Here is a 21,399-nt window from a genome sequence, read left to right as displayed (position 1 = left end):
ACTCTGTTGTGTAGTTGTCTTGAATTGCTCTGGTGAAATGAAAGTAATAATCTGGTGTTCAGCTGCATTAAGCACAATCCACACACAAAGCCCAAAGTGACACCTGGAGTTTGGATTTCAGAAATAGGTACTCAAACCAGGAGTGTTCAGCATACAACTGCAGGGCTGAAGTGATTAATAATCAATTTGCCGCTTCTTGCTAAAGAACTGTATTCTTTAATGTTCTCACAAAAGGATTTTTTTTTAATTTAATTCTGCTTGAGTTGTCATTTGTAGAGCACTTCAAATCTTCAAGTAAACTGAGGCTCATAACCAATGGTTAGTTTTTAAGTTTTCAATTCACTCTGGGCAATGTTTTGTGTTGCTGTAAAGTGTGGTTTCTGTTAAATTGGCTTAATGCAATCTACAATCTTTCACATTGAACAAAAGAATGAATCATTTAAACAACAAAAAAACACTGCAAATAGGGTGGCACAATGGTTCGCACTGTTGTCTCACAGTGTGTGGAGATGCCGGCGTTGGACTGGGGTAAACACAGTAAGAAGCACAGATAACCTCACGATGTTCCACTTCTCCAGCTTCCACCCAAAACACGTTAAAAAAGCCATCCCCTACAGACAGGCTCAGAATCTGCTCGGATGAGGATGACCTCCAGACATTGAAAGATGCCCTCATAAGAACAGGATATGGCGCTCGACTCATCGATCGACAGTTCCGACGCACTACAGTGAAAAACTGCACTGACCTCCACAGAAGACAAACACAGGACACGGTGGACAGAGTACCCTTCGTCGTCCAGTATCTCCCCGGAGCGGAGAAGCTACAATACCTTCTCCGGAGTCTTCACCATGTCATTGATGAAGATGAACATCTCGCCAAGGCCATCCCCACACCCCCACTTCTTGCCTTCAAACAATCGCACAACCTCAAACAGACCATTGTCTGCAGCAAACTACCCAGCCTTCAGGAGAACAGTGACCACGACACCACACAACCCTGCCACAGCAACCTCTGCAAGACATGCCGGATCGTCGACACGGTACCATCATTTCACGTAAGAACACCATCCACCAGGTACATGGCACATACTCTTGCAACTCAGCCAACGTTGCTTACCTGATACGCTGCAGGAAAGGATGTCCCAAGGTGTGGTACACTGGGGAGACCATGCAGACACTATAACAACGAATGAATGAACACTGCTCCACAATCACCAGGCAAGACTGTTCCCTTCCTTTTGGTGAACACTTCAGCTGTCACGGGCATTCAGCCTTGATCTTCGGGTAAGCATTCTCCAAGGTGGCCTTCACGGCACATGATAGCGCAGAGTCACTGAGCAGAGACTGATAGTCAAGATCTGCACACATGAGAGCGGCCTCAACCGGGATCTTGGGTTCATGTCACACCATTTGTAACTCCCATAACTTGCCTGGGCTTGCACTGGGCTTGCAACATCTCACTTACTGTCCTGTCTGAAGACAATACACATCTCTTTAACCTATGCTTAATGCTATCTCCACTCACATTGCCTGTACCTTTAAGACTTGATTTGCTGTAAAGACTCGCATTCTAATCAGTATTCTGTAAACTGAGTGTGTGCCTTTATATGCCCTGGTTGAGATCAGAACTCTCCACTCACCTGACGAAGGAACAGCACTCTGAAAGCTAGTGGTGTTTGCTACCAAATAAAACTGTTGGACTTTAACCTGGTGTTGTGAGACTTCTTACTGTGCCTCACAGCGCCAGGGACCTGGGCTCAATTCTGGCCATGGGTGACTGTGGAGTTTGCACATTCTTCTCCATGTGTGCGTGGGTTTCCTCCAGGTGCTCTGGTTTGCTCCCTCAGTCCAAAGATGTTCTGGTTAGGTGGACTGTCCATGCTAAATTGCTCCTCAGTGTCCAAAAATGTGCAGGTTAGGTGGATTTGTCTGTGCTAAATTGCCCCGTAGTGCCCAAAGATGTGTATTTGAGGGGGATTGGCCATGTTAAATTGCTCATTAATATCCGAAGATGTGTGAGTTAGGGGGATTGGCCATATTAAACTGCTCATTAATGTCCAAAGATGTGTGGGTTAGGGGGATTGGCCATGCTAAATTGCCCCTTAGAGTCCCAATATGTATAGGTTGGGGAGATTAGTCATGGTAAATGTGTGAGGTTGTGGGGGTGGCCAAAGGTGAAATGTTCTATCGGAGAGTTGGTGCGGATACAAAATGGGCCAAATGGGCTTCTTCTGCTCTGTATGGCTGCTAATACATCATGCATGAGGCAAAGTTCTCAACTGGAAGAATTTTAATAAAATCTTAACAGTTGGTGTGATATGGAATCCAACAAAACACAGGAAGTGCACACATTTCCCTGAATTAGTGATTCAATGAGGAGTTCTTCTGGGAAGTAAGAAATTCCGAACCAATCTCACTCCCCCCACCACCCCCACTGCTTATAGGCAACCTGAGCTTACATCAGTCTGAATTACTGTTCTATTATTGCAGAAAGAGTATATCAAAGGCAAACTTGAAATTTATAAAGTTAAGGAGATGGTACAGGTAAGGGTAGAGGCTGAGGATGTCCCAATAATAAATGGAGTAGGGGGCATGAGCATGGTTGGTGGCGTTCTGGCAAATAGGGTCCAGGTGAAGGCTGGGATGAAGGCACTTTATCTGAATGCACAAAGCATTCGGAATAAAGTGGATGAGCTGGTGGCGCAGATCAGCACAAATGGATATGATCTGGTAGCCATTACAGAGACGTGGCTGCAAGGTGACAGGGACTGGGAGCTGAATGTCCAGGGGTATCAAGTGTTTAGGAAGGATAGGCGGGAGGAAAAAGGGGGGGACGTAGCTCTGCTGATTAAGGATAGCATCAGGGTGGTAGCAAGGGATGATATAGGAACCAAAGAGCAGAAAGTGGAATCGTTGTGGGTAGAGATTAGGAACAGCAAAGGGAGGAAGACGCTGGTGGGTGTCGTCTATAGGCCCCCCAATAATGATCTGGAGGTGGGGCGGGCTGTTAATGCGCAAATAAGTGCGGCGTGCAGGAATGGGACGGCCGTAATTATGGGGGATTTCAATCTACATATAGATTGGTCGACCCATGTTGAACGCGGTGGGCTCGAGGAGGAGTTCTTGGAATGCTGCCGGGATAGTTTCCTTGAACAGTGTGTGTTGGAGCCGACGAGAGAGCAAGCTATCTTGGATCTGGTGTTATGTAATGAGGCGGGTAGAATTAGGGACTTTGCGGTGAAGGATCCTCTTGGGGAGAGCGATCATTGTATGGTGGAGTTTCTGGTGCAGATGGAGGAGGAGAAAGTGGGTTCCCGGACACGCGTCCTTTGTTTGAACAGTGGGGAGTACGGTAGGATGAGAGAAGAATTGGCGAATGTGGACTGGGGGAGCGCGTTGGAAGGTAGGTCTGCTGAGGAGCAGTGGAGGATCTTTAAGGAGATCTTTCTTGGTGCTCAGCAGAAATTTATTCCGATGGTCAAAAAGGACCTTAGGAGGAGAGGTAATAAGCCGTGGATAATGAAGGAGGTGAAGGAAAGTGTTAAACTAAAAGCGGAGGCATTTAGAGTAGCTAAGAGTAGTGGGCGAGAAGAGGATTGGGAGAGGTTTAAATGTCAACAAAGATTGACAAAGAATTTGATAAAGAAGGGTAGGAGAAACTATGAAGCTGGGCTAGCGCTTAATATAAAAAAGGATAGCAAGAGTTTTTATAAATATATAAAAAGGAAGAGGCTGGCTAGGGTGAACGTTGGACCCTTAGAGGATGAGAAGGGGGACTTAGTGGTAGGGGATGGGCATATGGCTGAGGTCTTGAATAACTTTTTTGTTTCGGTCTTCACAGAGGAGGACGTGAATAATTTGCCGGGTGTTAGAGATGGAAAGGTGGTAAGACTGGAGGGTCTCAATGACATTACTGTTACTAGAGAGGTGGTGCTCGACAGACTGGAGGGGCTGATTGTGGACAAGTCCCCAGGACTGGATGGAATGCATCCGAGGGTTCTGAAAGAAATGGCGGAGGTGATAGTGGATGCCTTGGTGGTTATTTTCCAGACGTCGCTGGATTCCGGGTAAGTGCCGGAAGATTGGAAAATGGCTAATGTTACACCATTGTTTAAGAAGGGTGCCAGGCAAAAGGCAGGGAATTATAGGCCGGTTAGTTTAACGTCTGTTGTAGGTAAAATGTTAGAATCCGTCATCAAGGAGGAAATAGCGAGGCATCTTCAATGGAATTGCTTGATAGAGCAGACGCAGCACGGTTTCGTTAAAGGGAAGTCGTGTCTGACAAATTTACTGGAGTTCTATGAGGATGTGTCTAGGGCGGTGGATAAAGGAGAGCCGGTGGATGTGGTCTTTCTTGATTTTCAGAAGGCGTTTGACAAGGTACCTCACAAGAGGTTATTGCAGAAGGTCAGGGGACATGGAATTGGGGGTAGGGTGTTAGCGTGGATAGAGGATTGGTTGTCAAATAGGATGTGGGTATGCCGGCGTTGGACTGGCGTAAACACAGTAAAAAGTCTGACAACACCAGGTTTTAGTCCAACCTATTTATTTGATAATATTCTCACTAGCTTTCGAGGGGACAGCCTCTTCGTCAGGTGACGAAGAGGCTGTCCCCTCGAAAGCTAGTGAGAATATTATCAAATAAATAGGTTGGACTAAAACCTGGTGTTGTCAGACTTTTTACTGTCAAATAGGAGGCAGAGAGTGGGGGTCAATGGGTGCTATTCGGATTGGCGGTTGGTGACTAGTGGAGTGCCCCAGGGGTCGGTGCTGGGGCCTCAGCTATTTACGATTTGTATAGATGATCTGGAGGAGGGAACCGAGTGTATGGTGTCGAAATTTGCTGATGACACCAAGATTGGTGGAACGGCAAATTGTGCGGAGGGAGTGGAGAGTCTACAGAAGGATCTAGATAGGCTGGGCGAATGGGCCAGGAAATGGCAAATGGAATTTAATGCTGGCAAGTGCGAGGTGGTCCACTTTGGTAGGAATAATGGTAGGAAGGATTATTACTTACGTGGCGAAAAGCTGCAGCAGGCGACGGTGCAGAGGGACTCGGGGTCCTTGTGCATGAGTCGCAAAAACCCAGCTTGCAGGTGCAGCAGGTGGTCAGGAAGGCTAATGGGATGCTGGCCTTCATAGCGAGGGGGATTGAATATAAAAGTAGGGAGGTCTTGCTGCAGCTGTATAGGGCACTGGTGAGGCCGCAGCTGGAGTACTGTGTGCAGTTTTGGTCGCCGTACTTACGCAAGGATATTTTGGCCTTGGAGGGAGTGCAGAGGAGGTTTACTAGGCTGATGCCGGAGTTGAGGGAGTTGAGCTATGAGGAGAGGCTGAATAAATTAGGCTTGTACTCGTTAGAGTTTAGAAGAATGAGGGGAGATCTCATTGAGACGTATAAGATAATGAATGGGATGGATAGGATAGAGGTGGAGAGACTCTTCCACTCAGAAAGGACAGTAGGACTAGGGGGCACAGCCTCAAGATAAGGGGGGGTGCGGTTTAGAACGGAGTTGAGGAAGAACTTCTTCACTCAAAGGGTGGTGAATCTCTGGAATTCTCTGCCTGTTGAAGTGGTGGAGGCTACCTTGCTAAATATTTTTAAGACGCGGGTTGATGGGTTTTTGATAAGCGAGGGGATTAAGGGTTATGGGGAGAGGGCAGGAATGTGGAACTGAGCCACGACAGATCAGCCATGATCTTATTGAATGGCGGGGCAGGCTCGAAGGGCTAGATGGCCTACTCCTGCTCCTATTTCTTATGTTCTTATGTTCTTAAAGCTTGTAGTTAAATAACTGGGTCTGCATTGCAGTAGCTCTGTGCTCTCACTCTGTCAAGCCATATCAAATCCAAGCGAGAGTAACAATTGCACATATCACAACGGTTACAGGATTTCTACAGGAAATGTATTCAGCAGTTGACACATATCCCTTTAAGAAGTCTCACAACACCAGGCTAAAGTCCACCAAGTTTATTTGATATCACAAGCTTTTGGGGCGCTGCTCCTTCATCAGGTGAATGAGAACTACTCCAAAAGCTCGTGATACCAAATAACCCTGTTGGACTTTAACCTGGTGTTGTGAGACTTCTTACCATGCCCATCCCAGTCCAACGTCAGCATCTCCACATCATATATCCCTTTGATATTTAAGCTGGCATTAATTAGAAGGCCTTTCTGTGGAACGTGGATACCATCAGATTTGCACAATAAAGGTGTTTTTAAGCTTAAATTTGAAAGTTTATTTATTAATGTCACAAGTAGGCTTACATTAACACTGCAATGAAGTTATGGTGAAAATTGCCAAGTTGCCACGCCCCGGCACCTGCTCGGGTACACTGAGGGGGAATTTAGCATGACGAATGCACATCTTTCGGACTGTGGGAGGAAATCCATGCAGGTAGGCGGAGAATGTGTAGACTCCGCACAGACAGTGACTCGAGCCGGGAGTAGAGCATTCTCCAATTTTAAAATGTTCATCTTAGTCAAATTCTTCAATAGTCTCACTCCTCCCCATTTCAGTCCTCTGAGATCTGTGTTTTCCTTCAATTCTAGTCTCTTGCACATTCCCAATTTTCATGAAATCAGGGCCAGGCAGGGAACGTGGCTCGCCCATTACACTTGGGGATGTGCTGATGCCTGCGATCGTGGTCTTCCTGGGATGGAGTAAGTGATCAGGGTTGCCAATGAGGTTAAACTGAGGTTTTACCTGAGGCAATTTTTCAAAGGCATCTCAGCCTTTTGGCTAAGATGAAACTCTGATCAAGTCCAGGAGGGAGTGTAAGACTTCATCCCACCAGCTTGGATCTTGTTTGATTGTGCCCAAAATGGGATGCACATCCTTGTCTTGTCAGCTTGGATCTGGTTTGTCCCTTTGTGGGTACTACGATTGAACTTAATTGGCTTTTTTTGATCAGGAATAAAGTATCATTGGTGACTTTGGTTACTTAGGCCCTAATTTCTAGGCCCTGGAATTCTCTCCGATATTGACCATTCAGTTATAGAGTCATTGTCATAGAGGTTTACAGTGTGGAAACAGGCCCTTTGGCCCAATTTGTCCATACCACCACTTTTTTTTAACCCCTAAGCTAGTCCCAATTGCCTACATTTGCCCCATATCCCTCCATACCCATTGCATGCATGTAACTATCTAAACACCTTTTTAAAAGACAAAATTGTATTTTTTTTCATTTTCTTTAGTGCAGAAAGAGGCCCTTCGGCCCATCGAGTCTGCACCAAACACAATCCCAACCAGGCCCTACCCCCATATCCCTACATATTATACCCATTAATCCCTCTAACCTACGCATCCCTGGACACTAAGGGGCAATTTCTTAGCATGGCCAATCAACCTAACCCGCATATTTTTGGATCTGCTCTACCATTATCTCTGGCAGCTTTTTCCAGACACTCACCACCCTCTGTGTGAAAAAATTGTCTCTCTGGACCCTTTTGTGTCTCTCCCCATTCACCTTAAACCTACGCTCTCTAGTTTTAGACTCCCCTACCTTTGGGGAAAGATACTGACTATCTAGCCGATCTATGCCCCTCATTATTTTACAGACCTCTGTAAGGTTCAGCCTTCAGCCTTGTAAGCTCCAGAGAAAAAAGTCCCAGTCTACACAACCTCTCCTTATAACTCAAACCATCAAGTCCTGGTAGCATCCTAGTAAATCTTTACTGCACTCTTTCTAGTATAATAATATCCTTTCTATAATAGGGCGACCAGAAATAGGGTGACCATTAGCAGAAACAATTTGTCTTTATTAACGCTATGAAATCCTGTCAAAATTTTGAACACCTCTGTTAAATCTGCCTGTAACATTCTCTGTCCTGTGGGGTCAGTCACAAACTCTCCAGTATCTTCAAGTAACCCAAGTCCCCTTGAACTGCTCTAGTTAAAGGGCAGAATTCTCCTATCTCATCCGTGGCCACCACACTGCAACTGAGAATGGAGACTTTGCTGTTCCAGGTAAAATGCCATTTGCTTTCAGTGGCACCAGAGAATCCCAGCCGCGAACAAGGATGGAGGTTTTTGGCGAATGTCTTTATAACTTATGTATTGATCTAAAGAAGGGAGAGACAACTGGTTAAGGCATTCTGTCGGAGAGTCAGTGCAGAATTGATGGGTTGAGCGGCCTCCTTCTGCACTGTCGGGAATTTATGAAATGATGTGGAGATGCCGGCATTGGACTGGGGTAAACGCAGTAAGAAACTCTTGGGTAAGACAGCAGAAAAACTACTTTGTTATTGTCTTAGCCTTTCTTGGCTAAGATCTCTCTTGGCCCACTTCATACAATGGCAGAAAATGCTCAGTACTCCATGTTCTATTAATTCTTGTCAGTAGGGCCGCTGCATGCAAGTTGCCGTTTCAAGTTAGAAACTCACCAGGCGGCAAATCAAGGGTGCCAAAATGGTGTGTCAGTTATCGAGAGGTATGACTGAAACTTCAATGCAATTTATTTTTCTTTGTCTCACCAATGTACTTGATCACGAAACTCCGAGGTGCCGAGCTGTACTTAGCTGTAGTGGCAAATTGCATCTCTTTTTGTCCGTGGCACATATCCAAAGCCATCATTAATTCAGTTGCAGTTGAGTGTTATTCTGTGAGCTGAGGTCTGCTCTGAACATGCACTATGTTAAAAACATGGAAACAAAACCACACATAGCAACTAAACAGTCCGCCCAGATTGCACTGTTCCTCAGATCCTGGTTCCGGACCTGAACTCATCTAATTTTGTTTCATCCGAGGTTACTGAATCAGGAATTAATCCTTTTCCCTTTTGGATAGGGCAACTGAAACAACATTCAGTGCCCTTGGCAGAAATCTATTACAAAGGTTGACAGCGATGCATCATCGAGTGTTGTGCTTCGTTGACAGCTAACATATGAGCTCCTTGTGACAACGATTGAACTGGAGTGACAGGTAGCTGACATCTCTTTTCTGTTGATATTTTCCTGGCATATTGTGTGTATGCAATCCCTCTCTAGGAGTGTAGCTCAATCACAGTTCTCTATTCAGCCTAGGCTGATTATCCATTCGTTAAATAAACGCCAAAAGGAGAAGTAAAGGTTTTAACCCCAACACGCAAAATTCTATAGTTTTACACACAGCAGGATTCAACAGAAAGGAATTGGTAAACGACCAGCTGAACTGTTTTGATTTTGTGTTGAAGAGCAGGTAATTTTGGAGTTACAGGTCCCAGAGGAGAGTTAGTGGCTTAGTGGTATTGCCACTGGACTTGTTATCCAGAGACCCAAGGTAATGCGCCGAGGATTCGGGTTCAAGTCTCACCATGGCACATAAAGGAATTTGAATTCAATAATAACCTGGAAATTAAAAGTCTCACGGTAACCATGGAACCATTGCTGATCGTCGTAAAAACCTATCTGGTTTATTAATGTCCTTTAAGGAAGGGAATCTACCATCCTTAGCCAGTCTGGCCTACATGTGACTCTAGACTCACAGCAATGTGGTTGATTCTTAAATGCTCTTGGAAATGGAAGGCAGTTATGGATGAGCAATAAATGATGGCCCAGCCACTGACACCCACATCCAATGAAAGAATAAGAAATCACTGGGCATTTCCTTACCTACTATCTGGGTCTATTGTCGACGAACTATTAGAGATTCATTGCGGCCTAATTGGTAGAGATTTATTGCAGTAACTAGCTAGCAAATATTATTGTCATATTATGCAACTACCAAGATGGTAGAATGAGAACAAAAATGGACATTAGTCGTCTTCATTTACAAATACCTATGTTTCAATGTGAAGCAAGAATTTTGCCCTGGACATTGACAGAACAGTCTCACCATGATTTTGCCATCCCATTTTTCTGAAGAGGATAACATGCTTAGGTACGGTGTGTTTCATTGTAAATCTCTCTGCACCCACCTCGATTCACATCCCCCACACTGGGTGCATGTCCATGAATCCTGCCTGTGGATATGATCTGCCCACCAGTTAACACCCGAAGATTAAGTGCTTTTCTTTAAACGTTTGTGTAAACCCAGGAGTGCAGAACTTTGTTGCTCTGCACCAAAAACAAAGTCCCCCTACCAATTCTTTACCGCGACTGTTTTCACTGGAAAGACGGTGACTGAGGGGAGACCTGATAGAAGTCTACAAGATTATGAGAGGCATAGACAGGGTGGATAATCAGAGGGTTTTTTTTCCCCCTAGAGTGGAAGTGCCAATTACAAGGGAGTGCAGTTTCAAGGTGAGAGGAAGAAAGTTTAAGAGAGATTTGTGGGGGAGGTTTTTCACACAGAGAGTGGTGGGGTGTCTGGAACAAGCTGCCAGAGGAGTTGGTGGAAGCAGGCACATTAGCAACACTTATGAGGTATTTTGATGGGTGCATGAATAGGGAGGGAATAGAGCGATATGGTCCAAGTAAGGGCAGAAGATTTTTTTTTAATTTAGCTAAGGTGATCAGCATGGGCTTGGAGGGCCAAAGGGCCCATTTCCTGTGTTGTAATTTTCAATCTTCTTTGCTCAATGCTTTGAAAAACCAGATATATATTCCTTTTCTTCCTTAGTACCAATGCGAAATTGTTAAACAGTCTTCATTTTTATATTAAAAAAAACTCGACAGTGAGGTAGAGAGAGGGTGGAAAGAGTTCTTCAGATTGTCCTTAAATCTGCTAATGTTATCATACTATTGATTTTCTTTTATATGATGATATAACCTTTCGTCTCTGCTTGTTAAGCAGAGAAGGTTCAGTCAATTTTGCCAAATGCTATTGAACTATTGAACCAGTACTGACAACGCAATGGTCAGTTTCGTCATTTCAGTAAGCCTCATTTAAGGACAAGTCACTGCATGTGGCACAGAACTTTAACCTGTTATGAACACATGAGGATAAAGCTTCTGGTTTGACAGGTATGGAATGGTTTGATATAACAGATAGACTCATAATCAAATGTTTTACTTGCTGAAATTAGCAGTTACATGCAGCAAGTGTGAATCGATTGATAATATATCAAAGTTGAAGGGTTCACACTAGTCTATAGAAAAACAAATTGTTCAGATAAAAACAATTGATACGCGGTTAAGTCAATTAAATCCTCCCTCTATGGAATTTTGTACTAAGTAACTAAATATTGGGTGGAGTGTCTCACGGAGGGAGAAAGATGAATCTATAAAAGTTGTCAATTTGTTTAGAAATAAAATGATGCAGATGCTCCAAAATCTGAAACAAAAATAGAAAATGCTGGAAAAGCAGGAATGGGAAAACCTATTGGGAGAAATGGGGTTCACATCTGTGAACATTTATCAGTAGTGGCAGGGTGGCACAGTAGTTAGCACTGCTGCCTCACAGCGCCAGGGACCCAGGTTCGATTCCCAGCTTGGGTGACTGTCTGTGTGGATTTCCTCCGGGTGCTCCAGTTTCTTCCCACAATCTGAAAGGTGTGCTGGTTAAGTGCATTGGCCATGCTAAATTCTCCCTCAGTGTACCCGAACAGATAACTGGGGATTTTCACAATAACTTAATTATAGTGTTAATGTAAGCCTACTTGTGATGAATAACTTTAACTTTTAGTGTTGGCGGGGATGTTTTTTTGGGATAGGCTGGGAGGTGGGAAGGGTGGTACAGAAGACATAAGGAGGCAACCAAAGGTGGAAACGGCTGTGGCTCAGCTGCCCACCAACTGGGGGCGGGCTGCCAACCATTGAAATGAATTGGCTTATTGACAGCCATTTTACAATTCAGCCAGCATTTTACTGACTTTGGACCCGATCTCCTGCTGCACACCTCCTGCGGTTCTCTCCCCCCGCAACAGTTCTCCCACCACTCCGCCCCCCCCACTGCTCCCACCGCCATCTGCTAAGTCTGTCGATTTCATCAAAAAAACAACATCCAAGTGGCTTCTGGGAGATGGGATAGTGAGGGCCTTCCTTTCCCAAGGATCTGTATACTTCAAGAAGGCAGTCCCCCATTGAGAGTAGCCACCCCTACACCTCTGATGTGATCGCTGAAAGAGTCACCTTACACACAAAAAACTGTTAATAAGTGATGTTGAGCTGTAACATCTGAGTTCCAGGGCAGTGTAATGGCGGAATGGAGGTTCCCCAATGATGTGATGGAAAGAGCGATCTGAATTGCAAACTTCGGATGCTTCTGAGAAAGCTACGTCAAAAATCACCCAGAAAAGGCTTGAAGGATTTAAGCCACTTCTAACATTGGGTAACTATTGTACAGATCAACACTGACCACCATCCCTCCCCTCCCCCCAGCAAATCTCCAGCACAGCTCCTTCCCCCCTATCCCAACTAACCCCTTCACGGGGATCTCCACCCACTAACCAGCAGAATTCCCCTTCATCTCCACTAGATTTCTCCTACACCTAACAGGATTGTCCTCAACCAGAATCGTCCCATCTGTGGGACTGCCTCCCTTTCACCATGGGATTACCCCTTCCCTTCTACTAGGACTCTTTCAGCAACGCCTGCCCCTCCACTACCATGAATCATTCATCACAGTAGTTTTCATCCTACATGCCATGGTCAGAGCAATGTATTTTGACCTTGCCAAAAGTATATATCTTAATAAATCACTACGCGGATCTAGAAGCATGCTCTTCCCAACAAGAGTGTTCAAAGATTCCAGTTTATTCGTTTGTATCACAAGTAGGCTTACATTAACACTGCAATGAAGACCAAAGCCCTTTTCATTCACAATTGCCTTATGAAATTTCAACTGCTTTTTCTGTTTGGAATACAAGGAGAGCCTGAATAAACTGGAACTTTTTTTCCCTGGAGTGTAGGAGGCTTAGGGGTGATCTTAGAGAGGTCTATAAAATCTAACAAAATAATAATTAATAATAAGCATAGATAAGGTAGCTAGTCAACACCTTTTCCCAAAGATAGAGGAGTCTAAAACTAGAGATGGCAGGTTTAAGGTGAGAGAGGAAAGATACAAACGGTCCACAGGGGCAGCTTTTTCACTCAAAGGACAGTGAGTGTCTGGAATGAGTTGCCAGGGGCAGTAGCAGAGGCAGGGACAATTTTGTCTTTTAAAAACATTTAGACAGTTGCATGGATGGGTATAGAGGAATATGGGTCAAATGTGGGCCATTGAGAGTAGCTTTGTCATAGAAATTGGTTGCCATGGACACGTTGGGCTAAAGGGCCTGATGCCATGCTGTAAAACCTCTATCACTCACATTTACTGCCATCTATTTTAAGGTTAGAAGGCAAATTAAGATGCACATAAATCCTCACACCTCTAATGTCCGATGTACTTTAAATGGTAAAAAGTCACCAGAAGATATAGTTATGAGCTACACATAGCTTGAAGGCATAACAACATAAACAAAAAATTTGAAAGGAACAAGTGACAATAATGAAATTTGAAAGCATTGCATCTCTCATCACGATCAATTAAGCCTACCTCGTAATCAATATCCAGATAATCAAACTCTCCCTTGGTTCGGAAGTGCTGCGTGTGCTTATCCACGGTGAAATTCACTTGCTTGTTGTATCGTTCGATTGTAATGGAATGCCAGTGCTGATCGTCCAGCAGGCTCCCCAGCGTGACCGAGGTGTGACCGTTAACTGATCGCAGCTTTGTATCACCTAAGGTTTTAGCAATAAGAAACAAAAGAGAAAATTCAAAGAAAAGCCAATTAGGAGATTGTGCACATCATAACCCGAAAACAAGGTGACAATGTCACTGCAAGATTGTGTCCTTGCACAATGAGGTCAAAGGCAGCTATTTTATAGTCAATACAATATCCTCTCAGTATTATAGATTAGGGGATCAGTGGCATAGTGGTTAGCACTGCTGCCACACAGTGCCAGGGGCCCGGGTTTAATTCCCAGCTTGGGTGACTCTCTGTGTGGAGTTTACACATTCTCCCCGTATCTGCCTGGGTTTCCTCCTACAGTCCAAAGATGTGCGGGTTAGGTTGATTGGCTATGCTAAATTGTCCCTTAATGTCAGAAGATTAGCAGGGTAAATAAGTAGGGTTAGGGTTATGTGACGTTTGCTACCAAATAAACCTGTTGGACTTTAACCTGGTGTTGTCAGACTTCTTACTGTTTTTACCCCAGTCCAACATCATGGGAATAGGGCCAGGGTGGTATTGTGATAAGTGCAGACTCGATAGGCCAAATGGCCTCTTTCATCATAGTAAGGATTCTATGACTCTATGATTAGATTATTCAACTGTTTAGGCGCCTCTACGTGAAAGTTGTTTTCAGATTCCAAGATTTGATTTCATGTCTATTGAATCATAGAACCATAGAATCCCGACAGTGCAGAAGGAGGCCATTCGGCCCACCCAGTCTGTGCCAACTCTCTGACAAAGTTTTTTTTATTCATTTGTGGTGTATGGGCATCTCTGGCTCAGCAACATTTATTACCCATCCCTACTTGTCTGAGGGCAGCTGATCGCATTGCTGTGGCTCTGAAATCACAAGTAGGCCAGACCAGTACGGATGGCGGATTTCCTTCCTTAAAGGACATTCGTGACCTGGATAGATTTTTCCAACACTCGACAATGGGTTCATGGTCATCATTAGGCATTTAATTCGAGATGTTTTATATGGAATTCAAATTCCATCATCTGCTGTGGCGGGATTCGAACCCGGGTCCCCAGAACATTAGTTGACTTTCTGGATCAATAGTCGAGTAATAATACCACTCGGTCATTGCCCAGGTCCTCTCCCCTGCCCTATCCCCACAATTCCACACATTTACCATGGCTAGTCCATCTAAGCTGCCTATCTTTTGACTGTAAGAGGAAACTGGAGCACTCAGAGGAAACCCGCACAGACATGTGGAGGACATGTCACCCGAGGCTGGGATCAATCTGGGTCCTGGACACAGTGAGACAGCAGTGCTAACTGCTGTGTGCACCGTGCCATCATTCTCTAACTGCCCTACATCCAGAATTTTACACTCCCTGCCCAGTGGATTTTGAAGCAAGTTAGGCATGAAATTGCATCCTTTGGGATCCATTCCACCCTGATCTAGAGGTAATTTTACACCAGGGTCGCAATTTGGGGAAAAGCCCATCCTTTATCCAGTTAAGGCCCGTAGCGGCCACTTAATTGCCACTTAGGTACCTTTTCTGGCCCAGGCTCAATTTATAGGCAAGAGGCTGAATACAAATCCGGGTGCAGGGTAGAAACAGAAGGATGGCCAAGCTCACATCAAGTGGGAATGCGGAATGGGGACTTCATCAGTCCAAAGTTATGTAGATGAGGTGGATTAACCATAGTAAATACACAGGCTTATGGGGTTAGGGTGGGGGAGTGGGGAGTGGGTGTGGGTGGGTGAAATGCACTTTTGGGGAGTCAGTACAGATTTGATGGAAGGAATGGCCTCCTTCTGCATTGTAAGGGTTCTATAGTTTCATGGCCTGGAGATCACTGGCCCTCCCTCTCCCCGCACTGATCCAACACTCCAGCATCTCAAACAATCCGCTCATGAATCCCAGGTTCTCCTAGCCTCTCCTACCTGAGCCCCTGTTGCATTCCTTAACTCCAGCTCCCTGCACTTATCTCCAAGCATGTTGCTTCAGTGCCTCTTCCAACCACTGCAGCACTGTGCCTGGAGGGGCTAGAAAAATGCTGGATAATTTATTTGGCCAACAAATGTCCAAGGCAGGAATTTCACGCTACCTTCTGCCAATCAACATTTGATGGAGCGTGAAATGACAGCAGAACTATTGGGTCAGTGAGATATGTTCCTTTGCTAAGGCTGATGTTTCCATAAGCATTGAAATGGCTTGTCAAAGAACAAAGAAAGGTGCAACACAGAAACAGGCCATTTGGTCTTCCAAGCTGGTCCGCTCACGGTGCCCTAATTAAATTTAAAAAATCCTTCTGCCCTTTCTCAATAAGTATCACTCTATTCCCTCCATATTCATGTATCCGTTCAGATGCATCTTAAATGTTGCTAATGCGCCTGCTTCCATCACCTTGTCTGGCAGCGTGTTCCATGCACTCACCACTCTCTGCATGAGAAACCTCCTCTGCACATCTCCCTTAAACTTTCCCCCTCTCACCTCGAACCTGTTCCCCCTTTTCATTTACACTTCCACCCTGGGAAACATCTTCTGACTATCAACCTTGTCTAAGCCTCTCATAATTTTGTCGACCTCTATCAGACCTCCCCTCCTGCGACTTGGTGCCAGATCCAACACAGGAATTAATACAAAAATGTTATGATCTTCCTCTCAGATGCTGGTGGGCCTATCTGGCAATTCTTACATGTTTTAGTTTTTATTACAAATTGAAAAATACTGTAGTAAGCCCACATACATGATACAGCCCTCATTAACTTTTGGTTAGCAAATCGCATTTGGCAGACCTTGTATGAAAAAAGATCATAACTCATTTTCTGTCACATCAGGGTGGGATGGTGGCACAGTGGTTAGCACTGCTGCCTCACAGCGCTAGGGGCCTGGGTTCAATTCCAACCTTGGGTCACCATCTGTGTGGAGTCTGCACGTTCTCCCCGTGTCTCCGTGTGTTTCCTCCAGGTGCTCTTGTTTCCTTCCACGGTCCAAAAGATGTGCTGGTTAGGTGCATTGGCTGTGCTAAATTCTCCCTCAGTGTACCCAAACAGCTGCTGGAGTGGGGCAACTAGGGGATTTTCATAGAAACTTCATTGCAGTGTTAATCTAAGCCTACAGGTGCCTATTTTTCCCAGGGTGGAAGAGTCAATTACTAGGGGGCACAGGTTTAAGGTGCAGGGGGCAAAGTTTAAAGGAGATGTACGAAGCAGATTTTTTACACAGAGGGTGGTGGGTGCCTGGAACTCATTGCCGAGGGAGGTAGTGGAAGCAGATACAATAGTGACTTTTAAGGGGCGTCTTGACAAACCCATGAATAGGAGGGAAACAGAGGGATATCATCCCCGGAAGGGTAGGAGGTTTTAATTCAGTCTGGTTCCTGCACTGTAATTTTCTTTGTTCTTTGTTCCTTATTGAATAAGAAAATCTCTATCCTTCAAATCCATGCTGTTTTGTTGGTTGAGCATAATTTTTAATTCCATGTGGTTGATGTTTTGTGTGGTGGGCAAGAGGAGAAAGTTTAATTATATCAATGTTTGCTGAAGATACTTAGGAATCCTCAAGACAGAGTTCTTTGCTACTTCTTTCCTGATGGAGAGTAGTAAGATGGGGTTCATTTTTGAGTTAATGAGATACCCTGAGAAGGTTCAGTTCTTGCAAGGATGAAAATCTTCGGGAGGACTTTTCCCATTTCTCAGCAGAGTGGTGTAGCCCTCTCTGTCAGCTACTTAGGTTTTAAAAGTTTGGCACTGTAAGAAGTCTCACAACACCAGGTTAAAGCCCAACAGGCTTTCAGAGTGCTGCTCCTCCATCCACTGAGTCCAAAAGCTCATGGTTCCAAATAAGCCTGTTGGACTTTAACCTGGTGTTGTGAGACTCCTCACTGTGCCCACTCCAGTCCAACGCTGACATCTCCACATCGTCTTTAAAAGTTTGGGTATCAATTTTAGAGGGTTCCCTGTTACAAAAAATTGAAAATGGAACACCAGCCCAAACACCAGGATGCAATGCCAGAGGGCAGTGCCGAGGCATAATCCTCTCCCACCTGAGTAAGGCACACACCTGAACTCTTCTGGCACATTCTGTTCACTAGGTGCTCACCTCAACAGACCTGTCATTAGAGAGCTTGATAATGAGATGTAAACTTATCACAATGGGTTTTCCAACGTTGAACATTGGGATTTCTGTTGTGACATTGACAGGGCAGAGGAGTAAGGACAATAACAATGAGAGATCCCAGTGTCCTAAGTCACACTTTGGGCTTCTCTTAGGATATAACGCTCCAGCCCACTGGAAACAGGAACAGAATCCGCCCCCACCCCCATCTCAAAATAATGCAACAAGATCCTTACCGAGATTGATCTGCAGTGAAAGTTTGCCTTTCTTGAGTTCCAGCGTGATGTAATCTCCCCGTTGACCCTCTCCGTGCAGAACCACTCCATCACTTTGTAAAGTCTTGAACTTCAGGGAAATCATGTCCTTCACCGTGCTCACACTCTTTTGGTTGAATCTGTAGAGCAGCGAGCTTCTGCCATCAAAATCAGCCATGTCCGACTCTGTAAAATCATCAGCACACACGATAATGACTTCCACCAGTTCCATGTCTCCATTTTCCCCTTTTCCCACTCATAAGTCCTCAGAGGCAGAAGTCCCTTCACCAAAATCCCTTAATTTACAAGTCTGACAAAAGCATGCAGAGTGCTTTAAGTTAGCAGTCTGCACCCAGAGTCCCAGAGGAACTGACACGCCTGGTTAAGTGCAAAGCAAGAGGCTCCCTAATTGGCCCATCAATTTCACCCATAATCAGGGAGCTCATATTCCAACAGCCAACCTCAGTTGCCTGATTAAAGTCATCCCACCCACCTTCCCCCATCACAACCTTTACCCAACACCCCTTCAAAGCATTGTAAAGAAATCGCAGCTGAAGCCTGATTACAGATTGAGGATTGAATTGTATCGTGTGCAGTTTTGTTGTCCTTATCTGAGGAAGGATGTCCTTACTCTACAGAGAGTACAGCGAAGGTTTATCAGGCTGATTCCTGGGATAGCAGGTCTGCCATATAAGGAGAGATTAAGTCAGTTAGGGTTATATTCATTGGAGTATTGAAGAGTGAAACTTATAAAATTCTAACAGGATTAGTCAGGATAGATTCAAAAAGACTGTTTCCAGTGGTGAGGGAGTTCAGAACGAGAGGTCAAAGTTTGAGGATAAGGGATTAGCCTTTTTGGATTAAGATGAAGAGAAATACATGGATCGTACCTGGGTGGGATTGTGGTCGGTGCAGACTTGATGCGCCTAATGGCCTCCTTCTGCATTGTTGGGATTTTGTGATTCTATGGAATCAAAGGCTTTGACAAAGGGTCATGTGGACTTGAAATGTCAGCTCTTTTCCAACCTTACAGATACTGCCAGACCTGCTGAGATTTTCCAGCATTTTTTCTTTCGGGCTATGATTCTATAGAACCACAGAACCAAAGAACACTACAACACAGAAACAGGTCTTTTGGCTTTTCTTGGATGTGCCAAACTATTTTTCTGCCTAGTCCCACTGACCTGCACCTGGACAATATCCCTCCACACCCCTCTCATCCATGTACCTGTCCAAGATTTTCTTAAATGTCAAAAGTGAGCCTGCATTCACCACTTCATCTCGCAGCTCATTCCACACTCCCACCATTCTCTGTCTGAAGAAGCCCCCGCTAAAATATTCCCTTTAAACTTTCCCCCTTCACCCTTAACCCATGTCCTCTAGTTTTTTTTTCTCCCCTAGCCTCACTGGAAAAAGCCTGCTTGCATTCACTCTATCTATACCCAATAAAATGTTATACATCTCTGTCAAATATCTCTTCATTCTTCTATGCTCAGGGGAATAAAGCCCTAACCTATTCAAACTTTCTCTATTTGATTCCATGCAAAAATTAGATAAAGCTCTAAGGGCTAAAGGGATCAAGGTATATGGGAGAAAGGGAGGATCAGAATATTGAATTTGATGATGAGTCATGAACAAAATGAATGTCAGGACAGGCTCGAAGGGCCAAATGGCCTGCGCCTGCTTCTAGTTTCTATGGTTCTATGAACTGAATTCCCGATTCCCCCTACATTTCATCACCTGTGCACCATCACGCCACAAGGGGAAACATTTTTCAATGGCAGTGGAAGGGCCAGACGAAACGTACATGGCAAAGGGATTAATACTGAGAAGCAGAGATTTTCTTTTAAGCGGTGAGTTATGATTTACAATTCGCTGGGAGAAAGTGTGAAGTAAGCAGATTAAATAACCACTTTCGAAAAGGAATCAGATAAATATGCGAAGGGAAAAAAATTGCAGGGCCAAGAGGCAAAGACAGGAAAATGATACTAACCGGGCGACTCTTGCAAAGAGCTTGCACTAGCTGTAGCCACCAAAACATTGTCAAGTTTCTTGATTGCATCTCTGTGGTTTATACAGAGCAGATAGTAAGTTTTTGGAGAGCAACTATTCACTTTTGGGATGAGCTTTCACTCTTGCGAAGATGTTAATTTGGGTAGAGTAAGTTGTCCATGCATTGTAAAGGCAGCCTACCTTCTTTGGGACGAGTTTCCTGAAATAAGGTGGAGCTTCTTACAGAATGGGGTTTCAATGGAAATTACCTCACTGGTGTGCCATTTCCACTGGCCTCCAATATAAGACCATAAGAGCAGAATTAGGCCACTCAGCCCATCGAATCTGCTCCACCATTCAATAGAACATAGAACCCTACAGTGCAGAAAGAGGCCCTTCGGCCCATCGAGTCCGTGCCGAACACAATACCACTCAGGGCCCATATTCCTACATATTGTACCCACTAATCCCTCTAACCTACGCAACCTAACCTGCACATCTTTGGACTGTGGGAGGAAACCGGAGTACCCGGAGGAAACCCACGCAGACACAAGGAGAATGTACAAACTCCACACAGACAGTTACCCGAACCGGGAATTGAACCCAGGACCCTGGAGCTGTGAAGCAGCAGTGCTAACCACTGTGCTACTGTGCCGGTAAATCAGAGCTGATTTTTTTTCTCATCCCCATTCTCCTGCCTTTTCCCCGTAACACCTGATCCCCTTATTAATCAAGAACCTATCTATTTCTGCCTTAACGACATTCAATGACCTGGCCTCCAAGCCTTCTGCGGCTAAGAATTTCTCAGATTCACTACTCCATGGCTGAAGAAATTCCTCCCCATCTCTGTTTTAAAGGATCGTTCCTTTAGTCTGCAGTTGTGCCCTCTGAGTCTAGTTTATCCTACAAGTCGAAACATCCTTTCCATGTCCACTCTATCCAAGCCTCGCAGTATCCTGTAAGTTTCAATAAGATCCCCTCTCATCCTTCTAAACTAATGCAAACAGACCCAGAGTCCTCAACTGTTTGGCCACCAAGCAATGTAGGTGGCCAATTTGCTCTTGAAGTTTGTGAGTGATGCAAGGCAATGGGAACTTTGGAAGGGGGAAGGAGTGGGGGTGGTGGCTGGGGAGGGGCAGGGTGACGTTCATAGCATGGAATTGAGAGTTCAACAATATGTAGCGTAATTTTCAACCTTGTTTTCACAAAAGCCGTTCTTGCATTGTGCTGAACAACAAGTAAACCATGCTAAATACTCTCCAGCTTTCGAAGCTTAGAGGCCGCTGAGATTTGGCCACTGAGATTCTCATGTTGCATGTGTTGCAGAGGATGTGAAAAGCTTGCATTTAAGCGAAGCTGGCTTGGAGCTGGAAACAACATCACGTAATTGTTTATAATTAAGGCACAGTCGGCAGTTAATACCATTTAGAAGGCAGTAAAGTGAAGTGATCAGGATTAATGAGAAAATGTTGCGTGCAGTGAACCATCTATCAGGCGCAAACATTAAG

General features: G+C 44.8%; 1 protein-coding gene across 1 annotated transcript in view; it reads right to left on the bottom strand.

The window, feature by feature from the left end:
* The window catches only part of LOC145350301 (contactin-associated protein-like 5), a 1,016,709-nt gene that overhangs the window by 512,887 nt on the left and 482,423 nt on the right, over nt 1-21,399 (bottom strand). Inside the window, exons 5-6 of the mRNA XM_080199494.1 lie at nt 17,882-18,085; nt 13,397-13,581 (exon numbers count right to left, since the gene is read on the bottom strand). Of these exons, the coding sequence (XP_080055620.1) occupies nt 13,397-13,581; nt 17,882-18,085 (389 nt within the window). The remainder of the gene's footprint in view (nt 1-13,396; nt 13,582-17,881; nt 18,086-21,399) is intronic.

The sequence above is a fragment of the Carcharhinus amblyrhynchos genome, chromosome 11 (assembly GCF_965287045.1).
Source record: "Carcharhinus amblyrhynchos chromosome 11, sCarAmb.v2.hapA, whole genome shotgun sequence".
NCBI classification, from domain to species: Eukaryota; Metazoa; Chordata; class Chondrichthyes; order Carcharhiniformes; family Carcharhinidae; genus Carcharhinus; species Carcharhinus amblyrhynchos.
Note: the sequence above shows the minus strand (reverse complement) of the source record. Positions and strands in the feature narration are given on the sequence as shown.